General features: G+C 35.4%; 1 protein-coding gene across 1 annotated transcript in view; it reads right to left on the bottom strand.

Moving 5' to 3' along the window:
- Positions 1–4,573: 4,573 nt before the first annotated feature.
- DCN (decorin) overlaps positions 4,574–27,145 on the bottom strand; it is a 40,748-nt gene continuing 18,176 nt past the window's right edge. Inside the window, exons 3-8 of the mRNA XM_013947576.2 lie at positions 23,548–23,660; positions 13,457–13,670; positions 13,127–13,240; positions 11,792–11,885; positions 7,211–7,349; positions 4,574–6,093 (exon numbers count right to left, since the gene is read on the bottom strand). Of these exons, the coding sequence (XP_013803030.1) occupies positions 5,899–6,093; positions 7,211–7,349; positions 11,792–11,885; positions 13,127–13,240; positions 13,457–13,670; positions 23,548–23,660 (869 nt within the window). The 3' untranslated portion in view covers positions 4,574–5,898. The remainder of the gene's footprint in view (positions 6,094–7,210; positions 7,350–11,791; positions 11,886–13,126; positions 13,241–13,456; positions 13,671–23,547; positions 23,661–27,145) is intronic.

Raw genomic sequence — 27,145 nt, 5'->3', positions numbered from 1 at the left:
CAAACAGTAAGAACAATGAAAAGTACCAATTCCAAAGTGTATTTGTGGAACTAAGCAAAATACCATACCTTTTATCACCAGAAATAATAATTTGCCTGTATGCAGTCTTCTCTTCTTCAGGACTTGAGCCAAAGACAGTAACTGAGACAATGTTTGGATCAGACTGTTCTGGACAGAGGTTTCTTTGTTTGCTTGTTTAAAAGCTGCTTTTCATATTTAAACAATGGACGGCATCCATTGTTTGTTTTCCCTTCCAATTTGAATGCACATCTGTAGCTTTCAGCTCATCTAACTCAAGTCATTGGAATTATTCATGTGCCTTAATGGCTGCAGACTCAAGGCCTGCAACGTTTGTTATTTGCTAAAATTTCACCGCTTGCCATTCTGTGTTGCTTGCTGCAGCCCTGGGTGTCAAGTCAGAGGTCTGAATGTGTTTGCTTTTCGTTCACTCAGCAGAATCTCCGATTCTGGGATTAGTTCATTTCTTAATTTTATTCTCTTACAGTGTGTTAAAATCTGAAAAGATGTGTACATAAACATAAAAAAGTGGTAAAAGAATGGCACTTTTCATAGTTTTGTCCCATTCCATTCTTTCTTCAACACATGGATGTTAATTTAATTCCAGTTTAAGCAGCTGCTGACAGGGCATTAAAATTTGTCTTCTAGATATGCTGAATTAAGACACCAACATAGAGGTGATCTCCCAAGCCTTCAAGGAGCGTGATGTACACAGTGAGGAAGAGGACAGCTTGACAAAAGAGAGTTTTGAAGAAACTCATACCACATCTTTGCTGCCTCTCAGAAAAGAAAGTGTGGAGTTGAATAGGAGGGGAAGAAGCCCTCGAGGGCACTTGCATCCAGCCTGATCCTCCGGCACTTATGGTATGTGAAGAGCACTGAACTACTGGAGTCGTGGCAGGACAGGATACAACAGGCTGGTTTGTGTCACTTTAAATATATCCTTTGATGAGTTCATATGTTTGTGTTCATCAGTTTTTGCCACTTTTCCGGGAATGCACAAGTCTCCATATTCTATTACAGTTGGAACTGCTGGAGGATAGGGATCCACTGCTTCTGTGCTATTAGTGTGATATTTTATGCTAAAATTTATCAGGTATTTTTGTTTCCACAATTTCTTTTTGAAGAGTTGCTTCATATTGGCCATCTCACAGTCCAGGTTTGCTCTTGTGCAAGCTCATCACCAACATGCTCCTTAATTTCTCTTTCTCGTTATTGAACTACTGAGAAAATTAGAGCCAACAAAACCACTTTGTTCTCATTAAAAAGTTGTGAGAAAAAAAAAACCCAACACCTAGAAATAGCTTGGTGATGACTGTGGAAAATATGGCCACTTTTTAAACAAAATGACAGAGATCTCAGTCAATTCCTGCAGTAAAACTGACTTCAGTGCAGTGTGTATATTCAGAAAAATGAGCAAAAAACATCCATGTGCAATGCAAGAATACTTGACTGTGGATATACAAAAACATGACTGAGTTCCCTCTGATTTAAAAAATCACTCTGATTAAAAAAAAGCAAAACACGGCAGAATAACTATGTGAATTCATGTAGCCTCTTTCCATAAAGCCTCAAGAACTTCTTTTTTCATTCTGGTTTCACAATTAATGAACAGTAACTTTGTTACTATGCCTCAGTGACACTAGATGGCACTTCAGTGTAGTGGTGGGATCAGAAAGTCTTTTGTAATCTTTTCCAGTTTTGTGTGTGATATTATAGATGCATGAAATTAATGCTATTCTCAAACAGAAACTTAGTTCTTCATCTTTCTGCTAATTTGTATATACTAATCTGAATTAGATAATACTATACATTTTAAAAAAAGGTAACAAACATAGATGGAAAGAGATTATAACATCATGGTTCACCAGTAGGTCAGAAAAGTCAGATTATGGGCCAGAGAGCTCTTGCCAGATGCTGTTTGGAAGATTTGAGTAGCAGTCTAAGGAGGCAACTGAGGAGGATCTATAGGCCTGGAAATCAGAGTAAAATAGTCTGGGTAGTATCTGGATTTGTCTCTAGTTAACTAAGGGATGATCATTTCCTTAGAATCAAACCAGAAATGATGTTGTTTATGCAACAGCAATCAAGTTTATGATCTCTGTACCTGACCTGGTGCACTTTAAGCGAAACCAGCCACCCCCTTCTGGCCTTAAAAGCCAAGAATATATGAAGGGTCTAATTTATCTGGAGCTTTTGTAGACAGGTCTTGAAAAATAGCATTCTTCAGGAATATTTGGCTTTGCTAACAAAAATTCTGTACATACTTTTGGAAAAGCCTAAATCTGAGAGGTGTCATTAATGAAAAAAGAAGTGTGAAGGACACTACAAAAGCAAAAGAATAAGTTTACAGTATTGCATCCAAACTGAACTAGGCATTATGAAGGTTAAAAAGCATTACTAATTCAAAACATCATTTTCATTTCCGAACTTATTTAGTCAATTCAGTGAGAAAACAGAAAGGGACTATTTTCTTCAGTTAAAAACTTCGCACGGGGATTTTAATTGACATTGTAATAAAGTTTATGAATGGAGGAAAAATGACACATTTAGATATCACAAAATAGCAGAAAATTTTGGCCTTACTTCTGAAAAGCTCTTTAAATGGGAGAAAGTGAAGTCCAAACTTTCATTTGGGCATATTCCTAAGGAGGGTGATGAATCTTAGGCATTGTTAACTAAAGATGGCAGAAAAGACATTTTCCTCTCTAATTTTATTACTCTGGCTTCTTTATCACAGAAAGGATGGAATTAGAATAATTGTTATGAGCAAAGCTGTCTTCAAAAGCAAAGGCAAGCAATGGCTATTATTTTAGTATGATTTTTTTTATGGTAACTATATTCAGCGGAAGAAATAAGAAGCTTCTGCAAGTCAGTTAAATTCTTCTGATGTTCTAGCAGCTGACGATCTGTTGCTATGCCTTTTTCTTCTCATATCTCCTGTTTCAACCAGCTTAAATTTGCAAATTATATGGATATGCCTCATCATAGGCTCCCTAGGAATGCCTATTCCCACATCCATAGTTTCGTAGTGCTCCCAAGAGATGGTCGCACTCTTTGCCTGTAGTGACTCTTCAGTGGCCCAGGGTTGCAGGAAGGGCAGAGATGCCTTAGGTTGCATCACGGAGACCAGAATTTTATTCTTTTATGGGTTTGATTCAAATCCTACAGGTTATTTTATGTTTTTTTACACTTTTCATACTTTATGGAGGGATTGGGGATGCACTGTTGGGCCTAAAGGCTTCCTACTTTAACCCTCTTTCTTATTCCTTTCTGCCCAACTGTTTACATTTTTTTTGCATTTGTTCTTTTCTTTTCCTTTCTTTTTTTTTTCTTTCTTTTTTTTTTTTTTCCAGTGGAAGCACCATCTGTTCTGTATTTATATGAAAAACAGTTTTAAAAGTATTGGGCTTCCCACTGCTTTGAAGTCTTTGTAGTTGCTGTGTCTGTAATACTGTATGTGTGGGTTGGACTCACTTAGGAGAGGGTCCAGTCAGTTAGACATTGTAGGTATGGCTTCACAATTTATAGAAAACCAAGAGTGTTTTTACACTTTTGTCATGAGCTTGTTGTGGTCTCATATTACAGGATTTCTTTATACAATTTTATTGCATAGATCTGGGAATCAGGAAAGTCTCATTATGTTTGCAGCCCTTACTTGTTAGCAGGGAATGTATTTTATGAGGAATAGGTTGTGTTTTAACACAAAGGGCAGGCATGTTTGGTATGGGGACATACCATGGGTATTACATGGACAGAGGAGGACCAGGCTAGGACATTTTCTTCTGGACTTATTGTTGATTCTGGTTTGAAAGAAAAGCCTTATTCTGCAGAGATTCTAAAGCCATGGAGGGTGTGTACATATGTTTATACGGAGTTTTCTGTAATAAGTATTATTTGTTATATAAATCTCTTCTTATATAAGTTGGATCTGTTAATTTGAACTATGTACATATAAACTATGTGGAGTCTTTCTAGCTAAAAAAATGCCTCTGTACTCTACTGAGTGCAGTGCATAGCTTTCTGCATGACCTCTCCCTGTGAATAATATCAGATATCCAACCAAGAATGAAAGAAACAAAAAGATCTAACTGCTGCTTTTGGTTTTTGTTTTTTTTTCCTCCAGTGACAAAATGATGTCATGTACTGTTAGTTTTATTTTAAAATAACACCCCCAACATGAGAAAACCAGAAGAAAAATCAGATGTAAATAGGGAGAACTCATTCTTGACATATATAAAAAAGATATCAAATAAAGGTGCAATGACACTGTGTATTTTATGACTATAGTGATTTACTATCGTTTCCAACTATTTACTGCCTAAAAAAATGACAATTATGAAGAAAATATATTTTTTTAATAAAAAAAAAACTGTGTTAAGCATGGAAATGTTATTTTTCTGTTTTGCATGGGAAGAGAACTTTAACATAACTTGTTCTTATTTTAACCATTGCTATGCCAAAGATATTCATTTTTCTGGGCTTAATCATAATTAAAGTTCTGACACACTATGTTATGCTATCAAAACAGAAAATAAAGACAAACACTCTGGAGTTTGCCTGTATTACAGTATTCTTTAATATAAATGACATACAAGTTTTACAAATTAGAGAGATTGACTTTGGAGAATTAAGAGGCTGCAGAAGATTATTTTAGTGTGACATTTGGACTGAGCATATGTTTAACTTTGTAGGTTGACAGTAGAAATGTGCAGCCTACCTTTGATGTGCTTACTACCCACTGGTAGGGGTTGAAGAATCCCAATTTGCAGAGGGCTTTCAAATCCTTCTGAGAAGACACTTCTATGAATGATGTCCCAGCAACTTTCAGCCAGGCCTTGTAGTTATTTCACCTCATATTTCACTATAGCTATGATTTTGCTTATAATCTAAATCCCACAAATTCTTCAGATGGGGAACCTGCATATTTCTACTTGGCAATTAGAAACATAGTTTAAATACTGAGAACAGTAAGGAATGCAGACCAATATACATTGCAGAACAAGTGAACAGTGAACTGCTGTTATTTTTGGTTTAGATATATACATGGATTGGTACTGATGGCTAAACCCTAATACCTTACTCTGCAATGTAGTCTCACTGAAACCAGTGGAACTGCTCTTGTGACTAAGGCGAGAGGGATTTTTTCTAGAGAAATTTAATTAGTGAGATCCAGACATAGGTTAAATGTTTTGTACTGCAAACTATTCTTTATTTTGTTCAATAGGATTATGTTAGCCTAATTCTGAATATCATTGCTCAAGAAGAATGGCAAACTTAAAAGAAGTATGTGTACAATATGACTTTATTTTATTTTTCCCCAAATAATGACATTAGCAACAACTTTATTGGCCTCTGCTAAATAGATACATTCAGAATTAGCTTACTGTTATAGTGGATATTTTTAAACTTCCAGGGCTTGAAGTAAGTTTAAAGGGGCTAACTCTCCCCAAGAATAAAGAATAGGTTGAGAGTCATCTTTTTTCCTCTACCATTTTTCTTATGTGGCTATAAAAATACCCTCAACTGCTATCTTTTTTTTTTTTATATATATATCATAGCTCGACAAATATTTACCCTGAATCTCATATATAGTGGAATCTGAGAACCTGTAGCATTCAGCAAACTGATAAATACCACAGAAAGCATGCTGGAAAAGAAGGCTGAAATAAATCAGATTAAAGCATAGTTGGCAATTCTTTTTGGTGGTATGCTTGATCTTGTACATCTGTAATGATTCATTTCTTTAACATTAGTGGATCATCTCCACTTTATAGTGAAGTTTCTGGTATTTGGCTTTAATTCTAGAAACAATTTTTAAACAGGCCTATTACAACAGGTACTTTAGCTGAAATACAACCGAACCCCATCTTTAGAAATCTATTTGTAATTTCCAATCTGTACCGCAGAGCGTTCATGGATGCATCGGAAAGCAGAGGGCTGGATTTCCCAGTATTGCACAGGGTTGCTAAAAAGACTCACACCAGAGTAGGTAGCCTTTTTGGTGTTGTAGCCAAGAGGGCAAAAGTCGTTGATACCAATCGAAGCAATTTTGTTATTATGAAGATAGACTACCTGGAACGTATAGAAGCATGTAAGTGAGTAATAGTGCTAAACAGTGTAAAGAACATAAATCATTTGACATCAAATAGTTGGTAAGTATTGTACAATACCATGTAGAGTAACATGTCAGTTTTCTCAAACATATGCTTTATTCTGCTTATTTTGTGAACTATGAAGATTATACCCAATTTGAAATAATGTATAGAGAAAAATTTATAGAGAAAAGTAGAAATTGTGCAAGGGAATTCAGTAATATTATTGATCATACTATTTGATCATACTGTAATTGAAACAAGAGTCATAGATGTGAAAATATTAATATAGTGCTGTGATTCAGAAGCATGTGCAATATATAAAGGATCTACTTGGTGCTAATTGGTTTCTCTCAAACTCTAATTTCATTCTCATGAGTGCAACTGTATAGGACTCAGAGCCAAAACAATCACTAATGATGATTTAAATGAGCTGATGGATATTACTTTGCTCCAAGGTCACCAGTTCTGATGAACTTTCCCAAGCTACATGCAAGTGGTGATTTATATTTGGGAGTCTTCATTCTTTGGGAGCTTTCTTTCCAATAAAATCTTACTTCCAGTGAGGTCAGATTATAATTGATTCCAAGAGGACCATATTTCCAGCTATTCAGTCACATAGACTTTAAAAACATTGCTGGTGTGAAACACATATTGCCTCTCTTTGCCCCGCAGAACGCATAATTTTGTGGGATACCAAGGGGAAAGTTCTTGGGAAAGTTTGAAAAATGCCACTAAGTAGAGCTAAAACAATTGCAAGTGAAGAAATGTTCGTAGAAAGAAGGTTTCCTGAGCAAAGAAGGAAGAAAAATGCACAAATAATTTCACATTTGTTGTATGCCCACAGACAACACAGAGATACAAATGCACACCTACAAATCTATATACCTCTATGCCCCCCCCCCACATAAATCAGCATAGAATAGGAGTCCTCCTGTTCTTTTCAACTTTTCAATGCATATTCGGTGGTTTATAAAACTTGCATCAGGTTGCCTTTTGCACAAATACTGTGTATTTTGTTCAAAATCAAATAGCCATAGAAATATCATTCAGAATCTTTCAAACATTGCCCTATGAGGCAGTTTGACAAACCTTACCTGGATATATTTGTGCTCACCCAGCCCACCAGGTACTCTGGGAAGTTCATTGTTATTCAAATGAAGCTCTCTCAGATGAGGTACATTGTTAAGAGAGCCATTTTCAACTGAAGAAATACTGTTGAAACTAAGACCCAGTCTGAAAAAAGCCAAAAAACCAAAAATGATGTTAAACCAGATAATCATCTTTCATAGCATAATTGCTTCTAAACACTACTGCTGTACTATAGATTAGGCTAATTTGCAGAATTATTCATGAAATTCAGAGCTACTATGGAGAACTAGTTTAGATAAGTATATTTAAATAAATTTGACATCTGATGTGAACTATCATAATTACCATGACATGATTCAATTTGTGTTCATGGCACTTCACTTCATACTTTTATATTTCAGTGACTAATGTCACTGTAAGATGCACTGTGTACCGCAGTAGGTACCAGTCTTTCTTTAAAAGCTGAATACGTTTCTTGCATGACAGGAGGAATACTGGCTGTAACTTTCTTTGTTAAACTACTTGACCCAGGCTCACCAGAACAGTTAATTTTAAATCTTCCCCACAACTTCCTAAGATATTGACATAGCCGTTTTACAGACTGGAAGCTGGAACTGAGTCATACATGACGATCTGCTCAGCAGCACACAGGAATGGGATGTGCACACATTTATCCTGGTTTCCAGAGCTTTAACCAGAAAATCATTCTTCCTGATTTATACATGCACATTCTGGGCTTATTGGAATAATTTATGTCCAACTTGTAAAACCTGGTCCTACCTGTGTATTTCTGTGCTAATACTATTCAAATCTGCAGTCACCAAGCTATTGAATCTTCTCAAGACTAACTCATAACATAAGTTACAATATTCTGTGCTGCAGTGAGGAATTCAGTAGTTATACTGCAGGAGCTGTCAGCAGAAGTGTTGTCCTTTGAGAAACTATTTCTATAAAGGCTAAACCTACTTCATATAGCTTGCTTTATCTTTTTTCTTTAAGCAATCATTTTTAATTTCCAGGAAAAAAAATGCTCTGAGATTTATTAATTACTGAATCTAATAAAGAATTTGATAAAAGTAATCAGAATCTTGATGATAACATAATTTGCTATGGATTAATCCTTTTCGAGAAAGTCTGATTCACAATAATCTACCACCTGTAATTCTTTGTGGTTTGTGCCGGTTTCAGAAGCCATAATCTGGACCTAGTATAAAATCACAGAGCTAAAAACTCCTATTTGGTCTTTATGGCATAGATGTTTCCAGAAATAATTTCATCCAAGAATGGAAGCACATTTTATATATTGCCTTTAAAAAATAAATAGTCAAAGAAATATCCTTGATGACTAGTATTATATAACACAAAGTCATAATCATACTTATTTAAACATTGAAATGTTATTAAACTAGTAAAGGACATATGAGAGCTTAATGAGATCTCCCACTGACATCAGTAGGGATTTACTTCACTCAGAAATGCAGTTCGCATTATCTCATATCCTTACTAAAAATTTGGTCATGGAATAATTTTCATGACTCCCATTTAAAAGTTATTAGAACAAAATCCTTTTGAGTACAGTCCATCAAGATTTAGTAAAGCTTGGGGGATTTGATCCTACATGTGCAATTTGGTCTGGAGACATATAGAACTCCTACAAAGGACTTGTGTACTCATACGGAGTGTTTTTAGAAGGATCAAGAAAAAACATTTTGGCAGACAATTGTATAAATTCTTGGTGGACATACATGAGAATATAATTTCACTAGATATTCAGGTCTATTAGCAGATGTGTCACACCTAAGGAGAAGAGCAGAGCATGAGAAACACAGGTTTGGCTTTGATATTGGTCTGTTGAGACAAAAGTAACCTCCTTGCTCATCATAAGGATGGACAAGATCCAACTCTGGAATAGTTCTTGCAAGGAAAAAGTCTTTTAGGGAAAGAGTAAAAACTGGAAGAGTACGAATAAAAATGGATCTCTCACAAGCAGTGAAATTATGTATAATTGCATTTCATCTAAATGTGTTACAAGAGAACCCAAATGAACTCTCAGTTACTCGCAGCTATGTTTATAAATGAAACAAGAAAATATTAGTGTTTAAAATACAGGTTGATTAAGAGTGCTAGGAAAGAATATGGTCTCCATCTTCTTTCTTTTCCTCATGGGATTAAAAAAGGAGGAAGCTGGAAAATGACACTTGCATATTATATATATATTTATTATGCATATATAAAAAAGTGTATATATTTTATATATATATGCATTTCATCATATGCACTTTAACAAACTTCATGCAGCTGAACATCATCATTATACAGAACTTGATGCAACTTCCGCTGTATGTAGCTAGATCTTTTAAGTAAACTTTAATAAACTTTGGTAGACTCTAGACTTCATTAACATCAGCTGTGTAATATGTATATCCTCCTGGGGACCTCCTTCCTGCATTAAACCAGTAGAGACTTTGTTCAGTCTACATTCAAGAGATTTTTTTTTTTCCACTGCAGCACTACGCGAAGACTTTTGAAGGGCTTAGAGGTAATTTTATGAGGAAAACAAACAACCAAAAAAGGGACAAATATTGCTGGTCTACTAAAAGTCAAGAATCCGAAAGTGAATAAATAAACTGCAGATCTACACTGAGTTCTTGTATGGAGCAGTTTACAGTTCAAAACATCCTAGCACAGACAGTCAATAAACTAACCTGTTCCCCAAAGGCTAACTGTGCTTTAGGGCAGCCACTACACTGCTGGGCAGTGCTGGCACAACCCAGGAGGAGAGTGCTCTGATCCCATGCCGGTGTTCCTGAAGTCTTAGACGAATAAATAAAAACTATTTTTTGGATAGTTTGTTTCTGTGGACTGGTGAAGCAGTAAGGTAAAGCATACTGACCCGTAAATTCATCCCACATGCTGTTCTGGAGAGTGACTCCCGTTGCTCCTTCCTTTATTCATCTATCTGTTCTGTCACTTCTAACACACTCTTTTTTCAACAAATCTGCACTCTGCCTTATTTTTCAGCTTTTCAGAAGAGGATTTCCAACTGTATTTAGGTTGCCTGATTGAGCATGGGTTATTTAAAAGTTGGTGCCCTCTCTGAGCAGCTCCACACAATCACACCACAATCAACACTATCTTGCTCCTCAGTTTAATATAGTCACAACAGGAGCAGCCCACATTTAAATATTTTTAATAACCCATCAGCACTTGGTACATGCAACTTTATGTTTTAAGAAGGAATTCCAACAATGTTGTCCATGTGGTGGTGTCTGTATTGTTTTCCAAGGATTAATGTGAAACAGCAGCAAAATTCGATTATCCCCAGGACAACTGACCTACCCACAGTCCAGGAAATGATATTCTCTATCTAAGTAATTACAATCTTGTTTTAGTTTTGGAAGGTTTCTTTATCATGTCTGTGGAGAATGTTACATTTTATACTAAGCTGCTATTGTTAACAATTACTGCTTCATAGTCCCTCATCTGCAATTACAGGATTTTTCTTTTTTCATGAAAATCCAGGAGCAAACCCTTTTTTTTTTTGAGCAAGGATGAATCTGCGATCAAATCTGAACATCAGGCATGTATTGAAATGCTTTACTTTGCAAGCTCTAGAAAGCTTTTCTAACGCTTATCACTTGGAACTGCTACATTCAAAATATGCAGATTTGTATAAATTATACATATGTTATACTGAATGAATAAATATACTTCATTGCGCTAAATTTTTGTCCAACCTACTATAAACAGCAGTAAATTTAACTCCTGTTGGCTGATAATCTTTCACTGATATCTCTTCTCTGCCTTCATCATGACAATCAGAATGATTAAGATGAAGATCCAGGAATCTGAATAGGACAATCTTTCAGATCAATGAAGATTCCATTTTCATAGAAATATTGTAAAGTATCATAGTATTAAAATGCCATTTATTACAGTCCCATATTATTGTTTTAGCATGCTATTTAACATGAACTAATTCATGAATAATACTGTATGTCTATGGCTGCTTTTCAGTAATTCTTACATTTTCCTACAGTTAGAAAAAATTATTCAACACAATATTTACAGATTACCAAGTTACAATTACCCTTGAGGTGCAATCACACCTTTTCACATATATTGTATGATTCTTTTTTGTCATATTATTGGACTCATTGAACACTTGCCTTTTCTGAGAAACAGAGGAAATACTGTTAAGAGCAGTTCTGGTCCCTTAGTGTTTTTTCCCCCATAAGCAATGCAATGTCACATAAAAACTCCATAAACAATCCATGGAAATACAATGAAAAAATACGACATATTTGATCAAATTATAATTTCTTTATAAAATATTCTTAAAAAACAAAGACATCTTTGTTGTTGACATACATCATTCGTAATTGAACATAGTTGTAAAGTGTGGTTAGATAAGATGTACTTCATTTTGCTAAGTCAGCATGCAAGTCCTCAGAAACTTTTCCTGCTAACTTGTATTACTTTAAAGATAATCATGATCGTGAATCCTAGAATATTTTCTAATTGTATGTGTAGTAGTTATGGTTTCAACTAATATTTGTATGTGATCAGAGGAAACAAATCCTTACTTAGCCAAGTTGGTGAGTCCAGACAGACTGTCAGCATCAATTTTGTTGATTTTGTTGCCATCAAGGTGAAGTTCAGTAAGGGATGGAGGAAGCCCTGAAATAGAGAATATCATCAAATTACTTTTGGTAAAACTGGATTTTTTGGGTTTTTTTTAGTGGTCTTGACTTGTGTTATACTGAGACTCAATGCCATGAATTACTAAAGACTGAAATATCATCAATAAAGAGATAGAAATTCTTTAATTTGTATGTTGAAAATTATTTCATTTAAACAAAGAACTTTCACAATTAGGGAAACCTGAAAACAACAATTTTTCAAGTGACAATTTATTTGTTACTTGTTTATTTGTTTATTTGTTGAAAAACAACCTAGTTTCTAAGGTCATCATACAACACAATTCTTAAAAAATAGCTAAATGAAATTCTTCACAGATATTAATTTTAGTCTTCATGATTATATAAATGGGACATATACAATAGCATAAGAGAAAGAGTCTTCATTTTATCCAGGTTATCCACATGCGTAAATCTACAAACATTTCAGTCCTATATAAATATACAAAAAATAACACTAGCAGCAGATGAGATTATAAAGATAAGGGAAAATAATTTTAACCATATCTTAGGTAGAGCACTCACTAGTCTGAAAATTTATCAGGAAAAAAAATGGAACAAAATATTTTCATTGTCTGAGGTCCCCCAAAAGAACAGCCAAAACAGGAAATGTGGGAAGAAAGAAATAACAGCTAATATTAGCTTTCAAAAAGGTAGTGCTATTTCAAAACAATCTGTTGGCTAAAGTATGAATAAATTGACTATAATTTCCTCTAGGTCAGAAACATTTTGTATTTCTTTCCTTTTGAATAGGTTATATTGAAGATGTTTTTATTTTGTAGTAATTTAAAATGAAGTACTTTTAAAAAAACAAATGTTTTTGTTTTGTGCAGGAATGGTCTTTTGGCTCAAACCCACTACATGTGTTTATATCTGTATAATGTTGTTCAGGTTAGTGAAGTAGGGCTGGAGGGCAAAAAGATTCTTTGACTTTATATTTCAGCTGTGAGACAAAAAAAGCAAAATGACATTAAAAGGTTTACCTTTGAAAATGCACCTCTTGTGGAGCTTCTAATACTGAAAAAATAAAATTTGCCAAACCAGTAAAAGCCAACAGAAAAAAAACCCACCACTCTCTTTTACTAGAAGTCAAATTATGAATACTTTAGGGACTGATGCAAAAGGCTTCAATTACTTCTTTATTTTCAAGTTACTCCAGCTGACTAGAAGTGACTATATTTTACCTGCACAAATCTCTCAAATATTCATTGAAGTTCTTACCTTTTGGGATGCTAGTAATGTTGGTATCTGCAATACGGATATAGGAGAGCCTCTTCATCCCCTGAAAAGCTCCATTTTCAATGCCTGAACTCTTGAGTGGATTGGTGCCTAGTTCTGCCAACAAAACATGTTTGTGAGCTGGGCTGCAGCATATGCATCTATATCTGTTAGACTTCAGGTGCCTACCAGGTCAAAGTTAATTTGGAGGTATAACTTACTGGAGCAATTCTTGGTTTTTCACATAAAATCACTCTATGTGAACTAAGAACAACATCTGGAAAACTCTGCAGTACACTGGGTTGATTTACTTATAATTTCTCATGCGCGTACCTAGAACAATAACTTGATTCAGTCCACTAAAGACAGTTTTCCTCAGTTTGGAGATCTCGTTCTCATGAGCACGTATCTCCTGAAGAGACTTTGGCATGTTTTCTGGAAGTTCCTTCAGGTTGTTCTTGGACAGATAAAGTCTTTCCAGTTTCTTCAGAGGAACAAAAGCTGCTGGGCTTATTTTGCTGATTTTGTTGTTAACAAGGATCAATGCCTGTGGAGTAATAAAGAAGAAGATCTCAGATGACCACTAGGGGAATTATTTTAAGAATGAAGCATTAAAAAAAAAATAGTGTATCTATCTAGCGTATAAAATCTTTTTGATGGTCAACCAAGTAAGCTGAAGAAAACGCAACACAGTACTAAAATAAACATATTGAGGGCTTTTGAAACAGTGAAAGATAAACAAGACCTGCAAAACAACTACAGGTGGTATCTCGTTGCTGAGATACATGCAGCTTCTGTTAACACCCATGAGAATCATAATCTGTATCCAAGACGAAGTACAATCCTTTCACTTGAAAGCTGTGAAAAACAAGTCATTCACATAAAATTAACAACATTATCACTTTTATTTGCATGTTTGTTTTTGAGGGGGAGAAGAAGAGAAGTAATTGCTTTTTTTATTCTGAGGATACTTTTATACCTTACCTACCATCATACAAACATACTATTTAGTTTTTCCTAAGCAGAAAATTCTGTGACTGAATACAGTGAAGGTACCGCCTATCTTAATAAATATATATATATATATAATCACCACTATCCTGTTAGTCTTACAGATTGCACTTGTTAGATTTCTGTCTTCTTATTGATATTTGCTTTTGCAGAGATATAACCTATTTTTTTCTTAAAGTAACTTAGTAAGGGTTTCTTACTGTAGTAGCAATTTGAAAATTGAAGCCTCATACTGCAAGTCCTGAAGTTAGGGATCATGGACCATATTCATTGTCCTTAATATGTAGGAGCCTAATTTAGTTCTGTCAACTATTATGATATCTAGATTCAAGGTAACCCTCTAAACAGGCAGCGAAGAGAGGCTTCCATGACAGCTCACTTAGATACCTGAAATAGGTGGTCTGCATATGCCTCTAATAGTACTCTGATTTGGAAATTTTGCAGTACTGCGAACTCTCTTATCGTTTAACAAACTATGACATAAAAAGAGAGAAGAAAGTCCCATTAATGTCAAAATAGACATGTGTCTAATGGAAGAGATTTCATATATGGCAAGTATGACAATGAGTCTTTTCATTCCAGCTGCTTTCTATCTACTTATCTATCAGATTTACAGCGTTACATGTTTGTGCAATGAATGAGATAGAAGGGGCTGTACAGATATAGATAGCATTACTTATTTATTTTTATTACTAGAGATATTAATAAATACTAATAAATAGCTTTGGTCACTAACTTCTTCATATTGCTTACAGAAACACAAGAAAGCAGTTGCTGCTATACCACAAGTTTTGATATTACATATAATACAGTTAACATTCAGTGTATTTTAATATAGTCTTAATATTTTTGTAATTAAACTTTTTTCTGTTTCCTGGAGGAAAAAAAGAGCATTTAACACTTTCAGGAATCAGTGAAGCATTAAGAAAGTGTCGAGAAGTTTGTCAGTGTCTGTGACAGCACCTCTCTGTCATAAAAATTGAAAGAGAAGTGAGAAGATAGTTTAAAATTGTATTTGATGTTTTTTTTTTCCCCCAATGGACTCCTTTTGCAGCTCATCCTGAGCGAAGCAAACAGCATTTTGGCTGTAGGTCATTTCACAAGAGTATACATAAAGCTGTACATATCTGGTTTTAATTTTGCATGCTAGCTAGCAACACCACATTTGTGAAAGGAGGTAGAAAAGGTCACTCACAGTTCAGCAGAATATTTCACCCACAATAAGCCTCTCCCAAAATAAGTATATTTGCCAGTGGAAGCTAGGGCTATAGTTCTCTTTTATTTGAATCGGAATTATAAGATGTGCCACGAGGACACATCAGTTGTGGTTTCCTAAGAATGAATTTGGAAGTAGATCTATCTTCCAGCCTTAGTATAATATAGCTACCTGCACAATACTGGGACAGTTATGATGAAGGATACAGCTTAAATCATGCAAATTAGTGTCTTTCATTGTTTTTTTCATAAATAGAATAACTGCATGTATTACTGCTAATTGCATTATTTTTTGATGATTTTATCATGGATTTTTTTTCTTAGATACCTAAGTCAACATTTCTTTGGAATTTATAATGTAAATATTCTGTGACTAGTTGATGTTAACAGAATTGCTAAGACTCCTTCAGAGCAGAACTGCTGGTCCTGACCAGAACCAGAAATTATCTAGGATTAATCTGTTCTGCTTTGCTATGTTTTCTCTTGACTATGTCTGTGTTTTCTCGGGGAAGTACATAAAAATGCTGCTTTATTCAAGCATTCAGAAAAGTGTTCTCACTTACAAATGATGGTATCTACCAAAGATATGTTTAAAAATAATGATTTCGGGGTGGCAATGTATGTATGGTGGTGTAAGGTGGGAATGTATTACAAGCCTGTAGTTTTCAATGGGTTTTGTACCCAGACATCATTTCCCACTTAAACACCTGCTGTGTAAGTCCCTGCTCTTGCTGTTTTAAGCCTGCATTATTTTTCACCCTGTTGTGTAGCTGTAAAGAAAAAAAAGAACACCTAATATGCCAGAGAAATTTTACTGTCTCCCAGAGCAACAGCAAATGATGAGGATAACATAGCAGCATAGCACCTGGCAAGCCATACCCACGTGTTCCTTTTCCACTTCACAATAACTCCATTATATGCAAGACTTAGAGAAAGAAATTACTAGCCTTGGAGTTCTCTTGTTTCCTTTCCTCTGAATGTGCCCCTTATGGTTTGCTTGTAACAAAAGTTAAAATCAAAATAAAATAGAAAAAAACCCAAAAAACTCAGGGGAATTTAGAGGTCAGTGAAAACAGGAACTAGAGGAGAAAAACCTAGGGAAAACATCTGCAGGCAGTGCTATTGAGAAAGGGATGTTAGGCAAAAACATGCCACATGAACTAAGTAGCCTGAATAAAGCACAAATGGCATTGTAGGGCATTATATTCATCTTGTTAGAGGATAACTGTGTATACAAACTCTGTGCAGAGCAAGAAATTCTAGGAGGGAAAATTTAGGGTTAACATTAAAGTGCTGAAAGTGCTTGAGTCCTGGGCCACAGCTGGCACTTACAGTGCTGCTAGTACAGAGCTATTTGGCAGATGAAAGAAATGTGACAGCTTAGGGCAATACTTGAATGGAGCCACAGGAATCGATGCTTCTTTCAAAAATCCACCTTCTTCCATGTTTCCATTCAATTTTGGAGTGGAAAAAGAATACTTCTTTTAAAATAAATTTACAAAAACAAGAAAAAAAGGTTGAAGTACGTCACCAAATCTCAGTAAAAAATGCTGAGTATACCAATACACAGCTTTCAGGATGACTTGGTATGGGTGCTGAGAGGCAGGAAAAAAGGCAAGAAAGAAGGAGAAAATAAAGAGGATCAAATAAATCTGATATCAAAGACACCATTTAATCAGGACCAGAGGGTTCATAGCAATTTTCCATGGATAAGAGAAAAAGTAGCTTCCATCCTCATTTTCCTGGGATAAAGACTTTTCCCTTGTCCCCGTGACTTCATATGTGTCACGAGGTTTCCTCTGTAAACATTGACCCTGTTATGTTTATTATTATATAGTTCACTGTGGTAATACCTACAGACCATCCTGTCATAACCAGTAGTTTAAGTGGTGCTCAGAGAGGAAAAAAAAGGCCAAGCTTTGCTCCAAGGCTGGCTTAGCTCTTTCTGAAACACCTCTGATATTAGTGTAGTAAGAAAAACAAAAATCACCATATGACAGGAATAGATGCTGGCTCAGTTGAAGTCAGTGGGAGTTTGGCCATTTACCTCCCTCTGGCCTGGTTTCTGCCTCAAATATTTACTCCCGGAAACAAAAAGGAGGATTCACAATTCAGGAAGATTTTGGAACACTTGTTGGCATGCTCTTGTCAAAATATACATGGACAAATTGCACAGGGAGTGTGTGGCAATCAGGTAGGAACCAGTGTAGGGCTGTTTTTCTCGAGGGTACCAAAGCTTATGATTTTTGCCATGACTGGGGGGAATAAAGCCCAGTCTTCTGAAGTAGTATGATTGTGTAAGAACCTCAGGAGATTGTGCTGTGGAGTTGCTATCCTTAAGCCTGCCCTTCTTAGTTTAGGAGAACAGTTTGAAGAGACAGTCTTGTCAAAGTTAGAGGTGAACTGTAAAATGATCAGCAAATTGTTCTCTGCCATAATACATCTGATTTGCCAGCAGGAGATGGTATTCTTACCTGACGTCAAATCTCTAATGATGCGTGCGACCTTTGGGGTTTACACTGAAAAGTCAGTCTACTGACCTGGTGAAATTTCTTTAATTTCCTAGGTTATTTATTACATTATTACCTGTCATTTTATCATAGTGCTGTTAGGAACCATAATGCCTTAAGAATTGTAAGCTCAAGACTCAGACATCCAAATAAAAATAAAAAGAATAAATTTTGTTCTTTTTGTTTGCCTTATGGTGTTAGTCATTAAATCACACTTATATTCCAGACTTACAGTCAAGTTTTTCTGCAAAACTGTTAGGACTGGATACACACTTGCAGGAAAAAAAAAAACAAAAAACACAAATTAGAACTTGACTTTCTTGTCTAATTGTATTATAGAAGGAGATAGGGCTTTACAAACTAAGCACTCATTTAAAAATTCATTTAGAAAATGATAAACATTGGCAAACCTGAAGGAACCAAGAGCTCCTGAGTAAAAGGAGGTCTCTGAACAGAATTCCAGATGTTATGTGTCCTAAAGGGCTCATGATCTATAGAGTTAAAGGAGGAAAAGGAAAAAGGTAGAAAAGGCCATGAAAAACATGGTGGTAATGTGGTTCTTTTTTGTTTGCTCCTTAAATTCTTTGGTGGGGTTTAATGACACGGACATAGCTAGGATGAGGAAAAAGGGATGGCACAAAAAGAAAAGGGAAAAATGACAAAACTGTGTGGATGGAGATGGAAAAGCATTGAAACAACAGCTTGTCAGTATGGAGGAAAGGAGACTATGGAAAGCGGTTTGATCACATCCTCAGTGCCTTCTTGGATAATCTCTCTAAGCCAAAGAGCCTGCTGTGGATCTAGTTTTTACAAAGTTTGAGCTCTCACTGATAATATTGTGTAACATGAGTTGCACAGATGACCAGGGAACAGCTGGGTCTTGTGAGAATCCCCAGTCTTCTACATTTTCTTAATCTAATAAAAAATAATCCTAATGCTCTGGCATTCCAAAGAACCTTTCAACCCTGTTGCTGTCTAGTGAGGCAAGCATTTTTGTCATCTATTTTATCATAATTTACTTGTGTACTTTATTTTATTGTTGCATTCTATAAAATTTCCTTTTTTCTTCATCTTTAGTTTAGTATTCTGACGCCAAAATTTTGGGGGCCTCTTAATGTTTTATTCTACTGTTTTCCTCACACTAAAAGATCTTGTACCCTCTACACATTAAAAACGTTTTGCATGCATGTCCCATGTTACATATTACTTGCTTCAGTGGAAAATCTCAGTTGTTAAGCACAATGCAAAGGAGAGTCTGAGGCAATGGTGTCTCTCTAACAGAGTGCTGCATGTCAAAAAGATTAACCCCATTTTTGCTCAGAACATCTGTCAGAAACCTACAGATGCACCAACTAGGAAAAAAAAAAGTATCTCTCACCTGTTAAGACTATCTGCTATTGATGAAAATGGGAATAGGGTTCAGGGGCAGAAACAGGACAAAGATTTGTCTTTGTTTTTTTACAGCAGGCCAGTAGCTACTGAGCCTTCATTCTGCGATTTGCAGAGCAGCATGTTTATTCAACTTCTGTGTTGATTCTGCCTGGGAAAAGGGAACTGAAGCTGTAATGAGTCATCAGAAGACTGTGTACTTTCACTCATATTTTTTTAATCTGTTAGGAGTTTTTCTGTCTCCCTGGAAGCTGTTCTTAGACTTCTCCTCAGTTATTGTGGGCTCTTGTCCTTCCACAGGGAGCCTTCTTTTGCTAAAAAAGTGAGGGCATGAAATATTTTTAACCAAATACATTGTTTTTCCCCCTGATATTACTACAACTTGTGTTTTCACTTATTTACTCATACATTTAGTCATACATACATTCCCTTAGTAGGAATATGATCATAACTTTAAGTCCCAAGTTTAAATTTTATCTCTTTTGTGCAAGTCTTTTCTTTCAGCATAAATATAACTGTTTTTTGCACTGATGTATGCAGAACCATGGCTTTGCATACCTCTGCCAGCTTAAATTAAGCAATGTTCCATTTGATTTTAGGCCAATAATGCATTCATCTTCTTTTGCAGTACTAACACTGTGCCATTGAAAAATTCCTGTTGGAAAAGGGTGCTGTTACTATTCTGTTGTTTGTGCTGTTCTTACAGTGATCTAATACACAGTAGTTTCTTTTACCTCTTTTTCCAAGTGCCAGGCATTATGCTGGTTTGTTTTGGCTTTGCCACAGAGCATGCAACTCCATGTGTTGTTTTTGTAGACTCCCACTTCACTCTGCATGAGGGCATACTCATGTAGTATTTTGGATTCTTTATAATGTCCACGGGGTCAAAGTACTGTACTCTCTCCAGAAGTTTCAGTTTGCCTAGAAAATTCTGACAGTTTTATAAAGGATTTTTTTCTGTCTTTTCTAGCTGCATCTTTTTAACTGTTTTGACACAGATCTAAATCATGACCATGTCTTTTACATAACATCAGACAATTTTCTGAAACTGCAAAACTCAGCCTTCAGTCCTAAAAAAAGACTCTCCCCAATTTTTTCCCTATTCTTCTGAGTCCTCTGATAAAAGATATAACTGATGTTTCATTTTTAAATGCTGTGAAGTCTCACTGAGCTTTTACAGTAAAACTTTCATAGGTTAGCTACTTTTTCCTTGATTAATTGAAAACTATTAAAATATCAAGTGCACCAGAACCATTGGCTCTGGAATATACAGTTTTCTGGTGTCTTCCTTTTTCAGGCATCTGTTGTTTGCAAATACATATTCTCTTAGTTGCATTTTTTTTCCTAATTGTTCGTCATATTTCCACAGCTGCAAATTTTAATTGGTCTTTTTTCTCCTCAAGAAAATGTTCTGCTTTACACAGAGTATCTTTGTAGATATTAATTCCTCTTTCTCTTCTATTTCCGAATATTGCACACTTGGAGCTTAAGCAGTTATATTCGTACAGAAAGAAAAGCCATAGACAAAGGTATAGGTAGGCCTTTTTTTTTCTCCTTACTTTACCTAGGTTTCAGCAGAAGTTGAACTTTAAGTTCAGCCCAACTTGTTTGTGAAAGTCTCCTCTAAAACTAGTACACCTGTGGCAGATGATGCTTATAGCAGTGAGGATTAGACTCAGAAGGAATAAACTGAATTTAATCTCCATTTTTTTCAAAACCTGTGGAAACTGGGATTAAGGGAAATGTTCACTTCAGTATTTAGTGGTCACTTCACACAAGAAGTGGACTGCATGTGTTAAAGATCTTAGACTTTGGAACAATAATAGATATAATTTTTGTAGATCCTTCTGTTTTAGTAAAGTCTAAGAAGCCTAGACACTTTTGAACATCACTCTGCCAAGCTAATCCAAGCCATATTTATCAGGGAATATGATTAAAAGATGTATCTGTTTTAAATATATATGTATGTATGTATGTGTGTGTGTATATGTATGTACGCGTGTATATGTACGTATATGTGTATACACACACATACATATACATATAAAAATAGATATATATAAACATATATATAGAAAATTTTTATAACAGAAGTGACAATAGTGCTCCATCAGCAATAAAGCTTTTGAGATATACTCATCTAGAAGCAATATTCCCTTTTCACTGTAACTCTGAATAATATTTCATTGGAAAGGGGAATGGGAATCATTCCCAGATATTACACAAGGAGAAGAATGATGCCTGCTGGGAGTAAAGGTGGTGCATAGTTACATAAAGTGCACTGTATGAGTAAATTATTATTTTGGGAAGGAGATAACAAGCTTCTTCCTCTCTCTTGAGTAAATCCAGGAAAACTGCATTGTTTTAAAGGTCATTTGTTAATACTTATGTTACAGCTGTCACTCTTCTGTATGATTTCCACTGGTCCTTAAATGTGTACTGAGTACTTTGGGGATTAAAAGGAAGAAATAATATTTTCCCTGAAAAGTTACCTGTTTAAGGTACTATTAAATTATGTCCTCTGTAACAGGAGAAATAAAAAAATCCATGGAATTAACCTCCATGAGATGACATAGTTCACAGCTGCTTAAGGCACAGGCTGAGGTATAGCAGAGACCTGCATGGCATGCCAAGTAGGCAGAGGTCACTGGGGCCAGTGCTTTCCATCTGTAGTACCATGCTCTGACTCATTTCATGAGGTGTCATGAAGGACTGCTAAAGGCTGACTTCACTGACGAGGACTTGCTCTTTTTCGCACCCAGAATGTGATCTTTACTGAAAACACAGGATTTCTCTCAAAGGTGGAAGAAAGCAAAAAAAGGTGGGCAGGAATTAGGGTGTTGAATCTGGGTTTAGTAGCTAAGCAGAGGAATTGAAAAAACAACTCTGGGACATAAATCACCTCATTCTAGTACAAATTGTTGATTGTAAATGTTATCTATGTAACTAGTTCTGGTGTAGACACCTACTTCAGCTAAAATAAGATGACATGAACCCCATCATGATTTGCTCATGCAGCTCCCTCCACTATAGATATACTGGCATTGTGAACCCTAGAAATGGTTTTAAACTTTTTTTCTTGGTGTTGTATTAAGACAGAGATTTAAGGAGGAATTTGAAAGATATTAAAGAGACAAATGTTTATGGGATATTTCTTCCAAGTACGAGTGACAGCATGGGAGGTACCATGCAGATTGCTCTTTGAAAATGTGCTTGTTTGGGTGATGGCATTGGCATCATGTACAGATCAAGAGTGGGAGCTGGCTTCTTGGTATTGACTGGAAATAATAGAATTGAAAGAAGCTGTGAAATGCCAGGAAAGTGAGGGCAAGTAGTTCATATTTGTTATAATCAAAAAGGATTGGATGGAATAATACGCAGAATAAATTGAGTTGGTGAAAGGCTAGAAAAATAATATTTATGGCAGCATTCTGAAATACATCATAGCTGGGGTATTACTTTCAAAGGCAGAGAAGTAATACCCTTTTTTTTTGATCTGGAGGCAAGTCTATGAGGTATGAATTTTAAGATGTTGATTAAAAGTATAAAAATAACGGAGGAGGACCTCAGACAGAGAAACAAAAATTTGGAAGCAGAGGAAGGCAGTTCTTTGATGGAAACTTGGAAAATAAGGGAAGAACCAGGAGAAAAAAACAAAACAAAACAAAACAAAACAGTCATAGAAACCAGGGAAGGAAAATACTCAGCAAAGAGGAAAACAGACAGTAGTGTTGGAAGACACTAGCAGGTAAAGGAGGATGAGGATGGAGTTTTGCTAGGAGGCAGTTGTTGGCAAAAATAGTTTCATTGTAATGCCAAGGACAGACAGACTGTTTGAAAAGATGCTTAAGATAAAATTAGTAAAGAAGAACTGCTGACAAATATGGTAAATACAGTGCTCAATAAGCTGGGAGGTGAAAGGGGGAGGGATATAATAGTAAGTGAGTGACGCGGCAGGGTTGAAAAATGTTTGCTTTTTAGACAGAAATTGCCAAGTCACTGTGCCAAAGAAAGTGAGAACATAGGTAGGCAAATAGGTGAAAGAAGTTGCAATGGAGATCAGGAGACAGGTTGGAACCACTGGCGCAAGGGGATGAAAACAGATGAGAAACTTCTGCGATTCAAGAAAAGGAAAAGAGTGTTTGCAGGAGAGGAATAGAAAAGGAAGTAAATAGGCTGGGCTGGTGGAGGATGATCACAGAGTATTTTATCAGTGTTCCTCAAAAATAATGTGTATGAGGCCAAAACCACTTTTCCCCCCCAATTTTGTAACAAATGCCAGTTCACTTTTACACTTACATGAAGATTCTTCAAGTTCTTGAAATCCCCTTCCTTAATTTCAGTGATTTTGTTGTTCTGTAAGTCCAGCAGAGTTGTGTCAGGGGGAAGGTCCTTTGGCACTTTATCCAGACCTAGGGACAGTGAAAAGAACAAACAATTGGCTTTGAAAGAAACTTTGAATAGGGATCAGTACTTCTCTTAGTAGCATTCTACTTTTCAGTAAACCACCATTTCTAGAACTCATTTCCTAAGAAGCTTATAAAGACTTATCTGAAAGTATTTCCGTCTCTACACAGTCAAAGGGAGTTTTATTTTGCTATGTCAAAACAAAATTAATTTATTCACATTTCCATTATGCCCTTTTCTGGGAATATATCTAAGTTATAGCTTGAAGCAAAGGATCCGGTTTGGCAAAATTATTTCTAATGCATTTAATCCCACTCAACTGTGTGGATAAAAATTGCTTTCAGAAAGAGGTATGGTATTTATTCATTTCACTGGGTATTAGCTTTTGTGAACAGAAAGCACTTCCTACTCTTTAAAAGATACTAGGCTCTTTTTAAAAGAAGGATGATGCTTAATTATAATCATTTCCAGAAAAGATACTATTTGTTTGACAGTAACAGAATAACTTGAAGTAAAGTCCACCTTAAAAAAAACCAACCCCCCCACTTTTCTTTCAACTGAAACAATGTCCAAGTTTTCTGGAGAACAAATCTCTTGGTTTCACTGCAACTGCCAAAAGAACATCAGACAGTTTAAATTAAACACTCTCTTTGGGACTATTTTCTGAATAGCTGATATGTAAGTCCGATGAAGTCATGGAAATTAAATTATTTAGTGTTAAATAACACTCGCTTTCCCCAGCTTTCCTTTCATACTTTGACTTGGAATAGAGCAAATCCTTTTTAGTCATTGTGATTTACCACAAAATTAAAATGACCCACTTCTTTCCTAACTAGTCTTTTTTTTTTTTTTTAAACGAAATGTGAAACACTAGATGAATGGCTGGTAGGAATAATTAACAGATACTACTAAAGTCGATATATATTCATCTAATAGAAGAGGAGCTATCTCAATATAATAGCCTTTCTACCAAGAAAGCTTTTAACAAATATTTCTGAAGATATACTTGAGCTTTCTTCAGAAAGATCTCTCTGAAAGGTTGGTTTCTCAGTGTATCCCCAATACGATGACAGACTGCATGATATTGTTCTCAAATGATTTTTTTTCTTTTTAAATCTGTAAAATTTAAATTAAAGGTCAACACTGGAAACACACTAAAATATGTTTATGATTCATCACAGATCTAAGTGCAGTCTGGAATGTGGGTTTCTCTGAAAAAAAAAATCCAACATTAAGCAAAAAAAAGTATTTTTTAATCATTTTTAGAATATATATACATGCATATCTGCAAATAAAAAAAGGTTGATTCTTATTTGGGTGAATTATGCCAAATCATTAAAGGAAGTATCTGTTTGGTACCATATTGAATTCAATTTTGTAATAGTCATTGACGGATCAAGACATTTTGGTTTACTAATTGCTTACAATTCAAGTACTACATGTCAAACATTGATTAATTTGGGACTATACTGGAATGAAAAAGCTGGGAAACTCATGTATCCATCAAGGCGATGTCATTCAGACAGAGTGAATCTGAGGCCTCCTGCTCTCTAACTGCTTCCCCGAAACTCTGAATGAAGGAGGCACAGAGCAGCCGCTTGCATCCTAATTCGGGACTGATGCATTCCTCATTCAGTGTTCATCAGATGTGAGCTAAAACCTCATGGAGGAGAAGGGTCAAGACTACAAAAACTAGAGGTATCATACAATGCTACCTATGTTCTTTCCCCATACAGGCTTTAAAAATAACTGTGGCTATACCACTGCATGATGCCATGAGTCAATACTGAATTTTTAAATGGTGATCATTACAGCTGTCTTATTTCATCCCCCCAAAATCTGAAAACAATAGACCTCAAAGTCTTAATGATTTTTGGCAGCCAACTTTTCCTTCTAACTTGCATAAAGGACACTATTCTACAGTTACTATTACAAAATTCTGCCATAAATCCTGGCAAGGCCACAGAGCCGTGCGCAGGAAGTTTTTGCTACAATTAGTAACTCACTGAGAATTCATTATAGATTTGGCCAGGATTTATCTGCATGTAGATGAGGCGTCCAATCTGTATTTAGGAACCTGGTCTGAATCTTCCAAAGTCTTGAGCATCTGGCATATCCCACTGGTTTCCACCACTGTTGTTGGATGCTTAGCAAATCCTGCCGATCTGTTGATATGGTTGGGTTAGTGTGTTGGCGTGGGTGTCTCCGGGAACACAAGCTCACCCCACCTAACAGACTGCTTTTTTAGTTATCTAAATGAGAGTGCAAGAGGCCTAAAATCTTGGAAAGCATTTGTTTCTTTTAATCTTGGTTGCTAACTGATACTATTACTCTCTATAAAACAGATTTTGCTGTGCTAGCATTACCAAAATTTGGTTGCCAAATTTTAAAGCATCGAAGACACTCTTTCAAATTTGTTTTCCCACCTGCAAGTTCTCTAATGTTAGTAAAACAAGTTTTAAAATATATGGATCTGATATTTATCAAAACTAAGTACAATGTAGATGAACTTGACTGATTTTTAATCACATCAATATCCAGAAGTTTTAAACAGAATCATCCTGTCTGGGATGAGTTAGTAACAGCATATACTATATATAAAATGACAAGAGTCAAAGTTTACATCTAATCTTATTTTTCTTACTGATATTCTGTGCATGAATACACAGATTAAAGTTCTTAATATTACTAAAATAACTACTCCACATTTAGATGGGGATTTCATTTTTACTGAATGCAGTGGGAAAACTCTCATTACTTTCAAAAGTATAGGGTCAGAGCATTAGAGCACGAAATATAAAAAAATGTGATACCATATAATTTCCATGTTGGTTGTTTTTGGACAGTGTCTGTTCTCAGCAGACAGCAATGATATCAACAATACATCTTTTCTCAAAAGCCCTATGTGTTTAAAATCATAATTTTGTTATAGGTGGTTTTCAAACAACTTTTATAGCATTTTTCACATATAATACAAAAATTGATTTAATTATTTGCATTCAAAGTAATATTATTATGTTCTGGTTGGCAGTACATTTTATACTAAATATACTGGTATCTGTAATTTAAGCGCTTATGGCAAAAATGAGGTACATTAAAGCTATACATCTGTAATATTATTGGATGCCCTTGGAACACACTTTGTAAGAATACTTGGATTGCCACTGAAGGGATAATTTGATAGACACTGAACTTCAAATCAAATTCAAATTGTATATTTCAAGCTTCACGTGTCAGTTTCTAAAAGCTCAAGCTTTATCTGAAAATGAGGTAGAACTGAGAATTTCTCAGAGCAACTAAATTTAACTTTCCTAAGTGTTTCATATTCTAAAGATATAAGACATAGACATAATAAACAGATATCCATTTGTGAAAAATGATTTATAAAAGCTTAATAAAGCTCAAAAAACAGAAGGATGTATAATTACATCTTCCTGTTAAAAAAAGGCTATAGAAATGATATTTGACTTTTTTTCTTGACTTGTATGAG

Source organism: Apteryx mantelli, chromosome 1, assembly GCF_036417845.1.
Source record: "Apteryx mantelli isolate bAptMan1 chromosome 1, bAptMan1.hap1, whole genome shotgun sequence".
In the NCBI taxonomy this organism is placed as follows: Eukaryota; Metazoa; Chordata; class Aves; order Apterygiformes; family Apterygidae; genus Apteryx; species Apteryx mantelli.
This window is presented reverse-complemented; position numbering and strand designations above follow the sequence as displayed.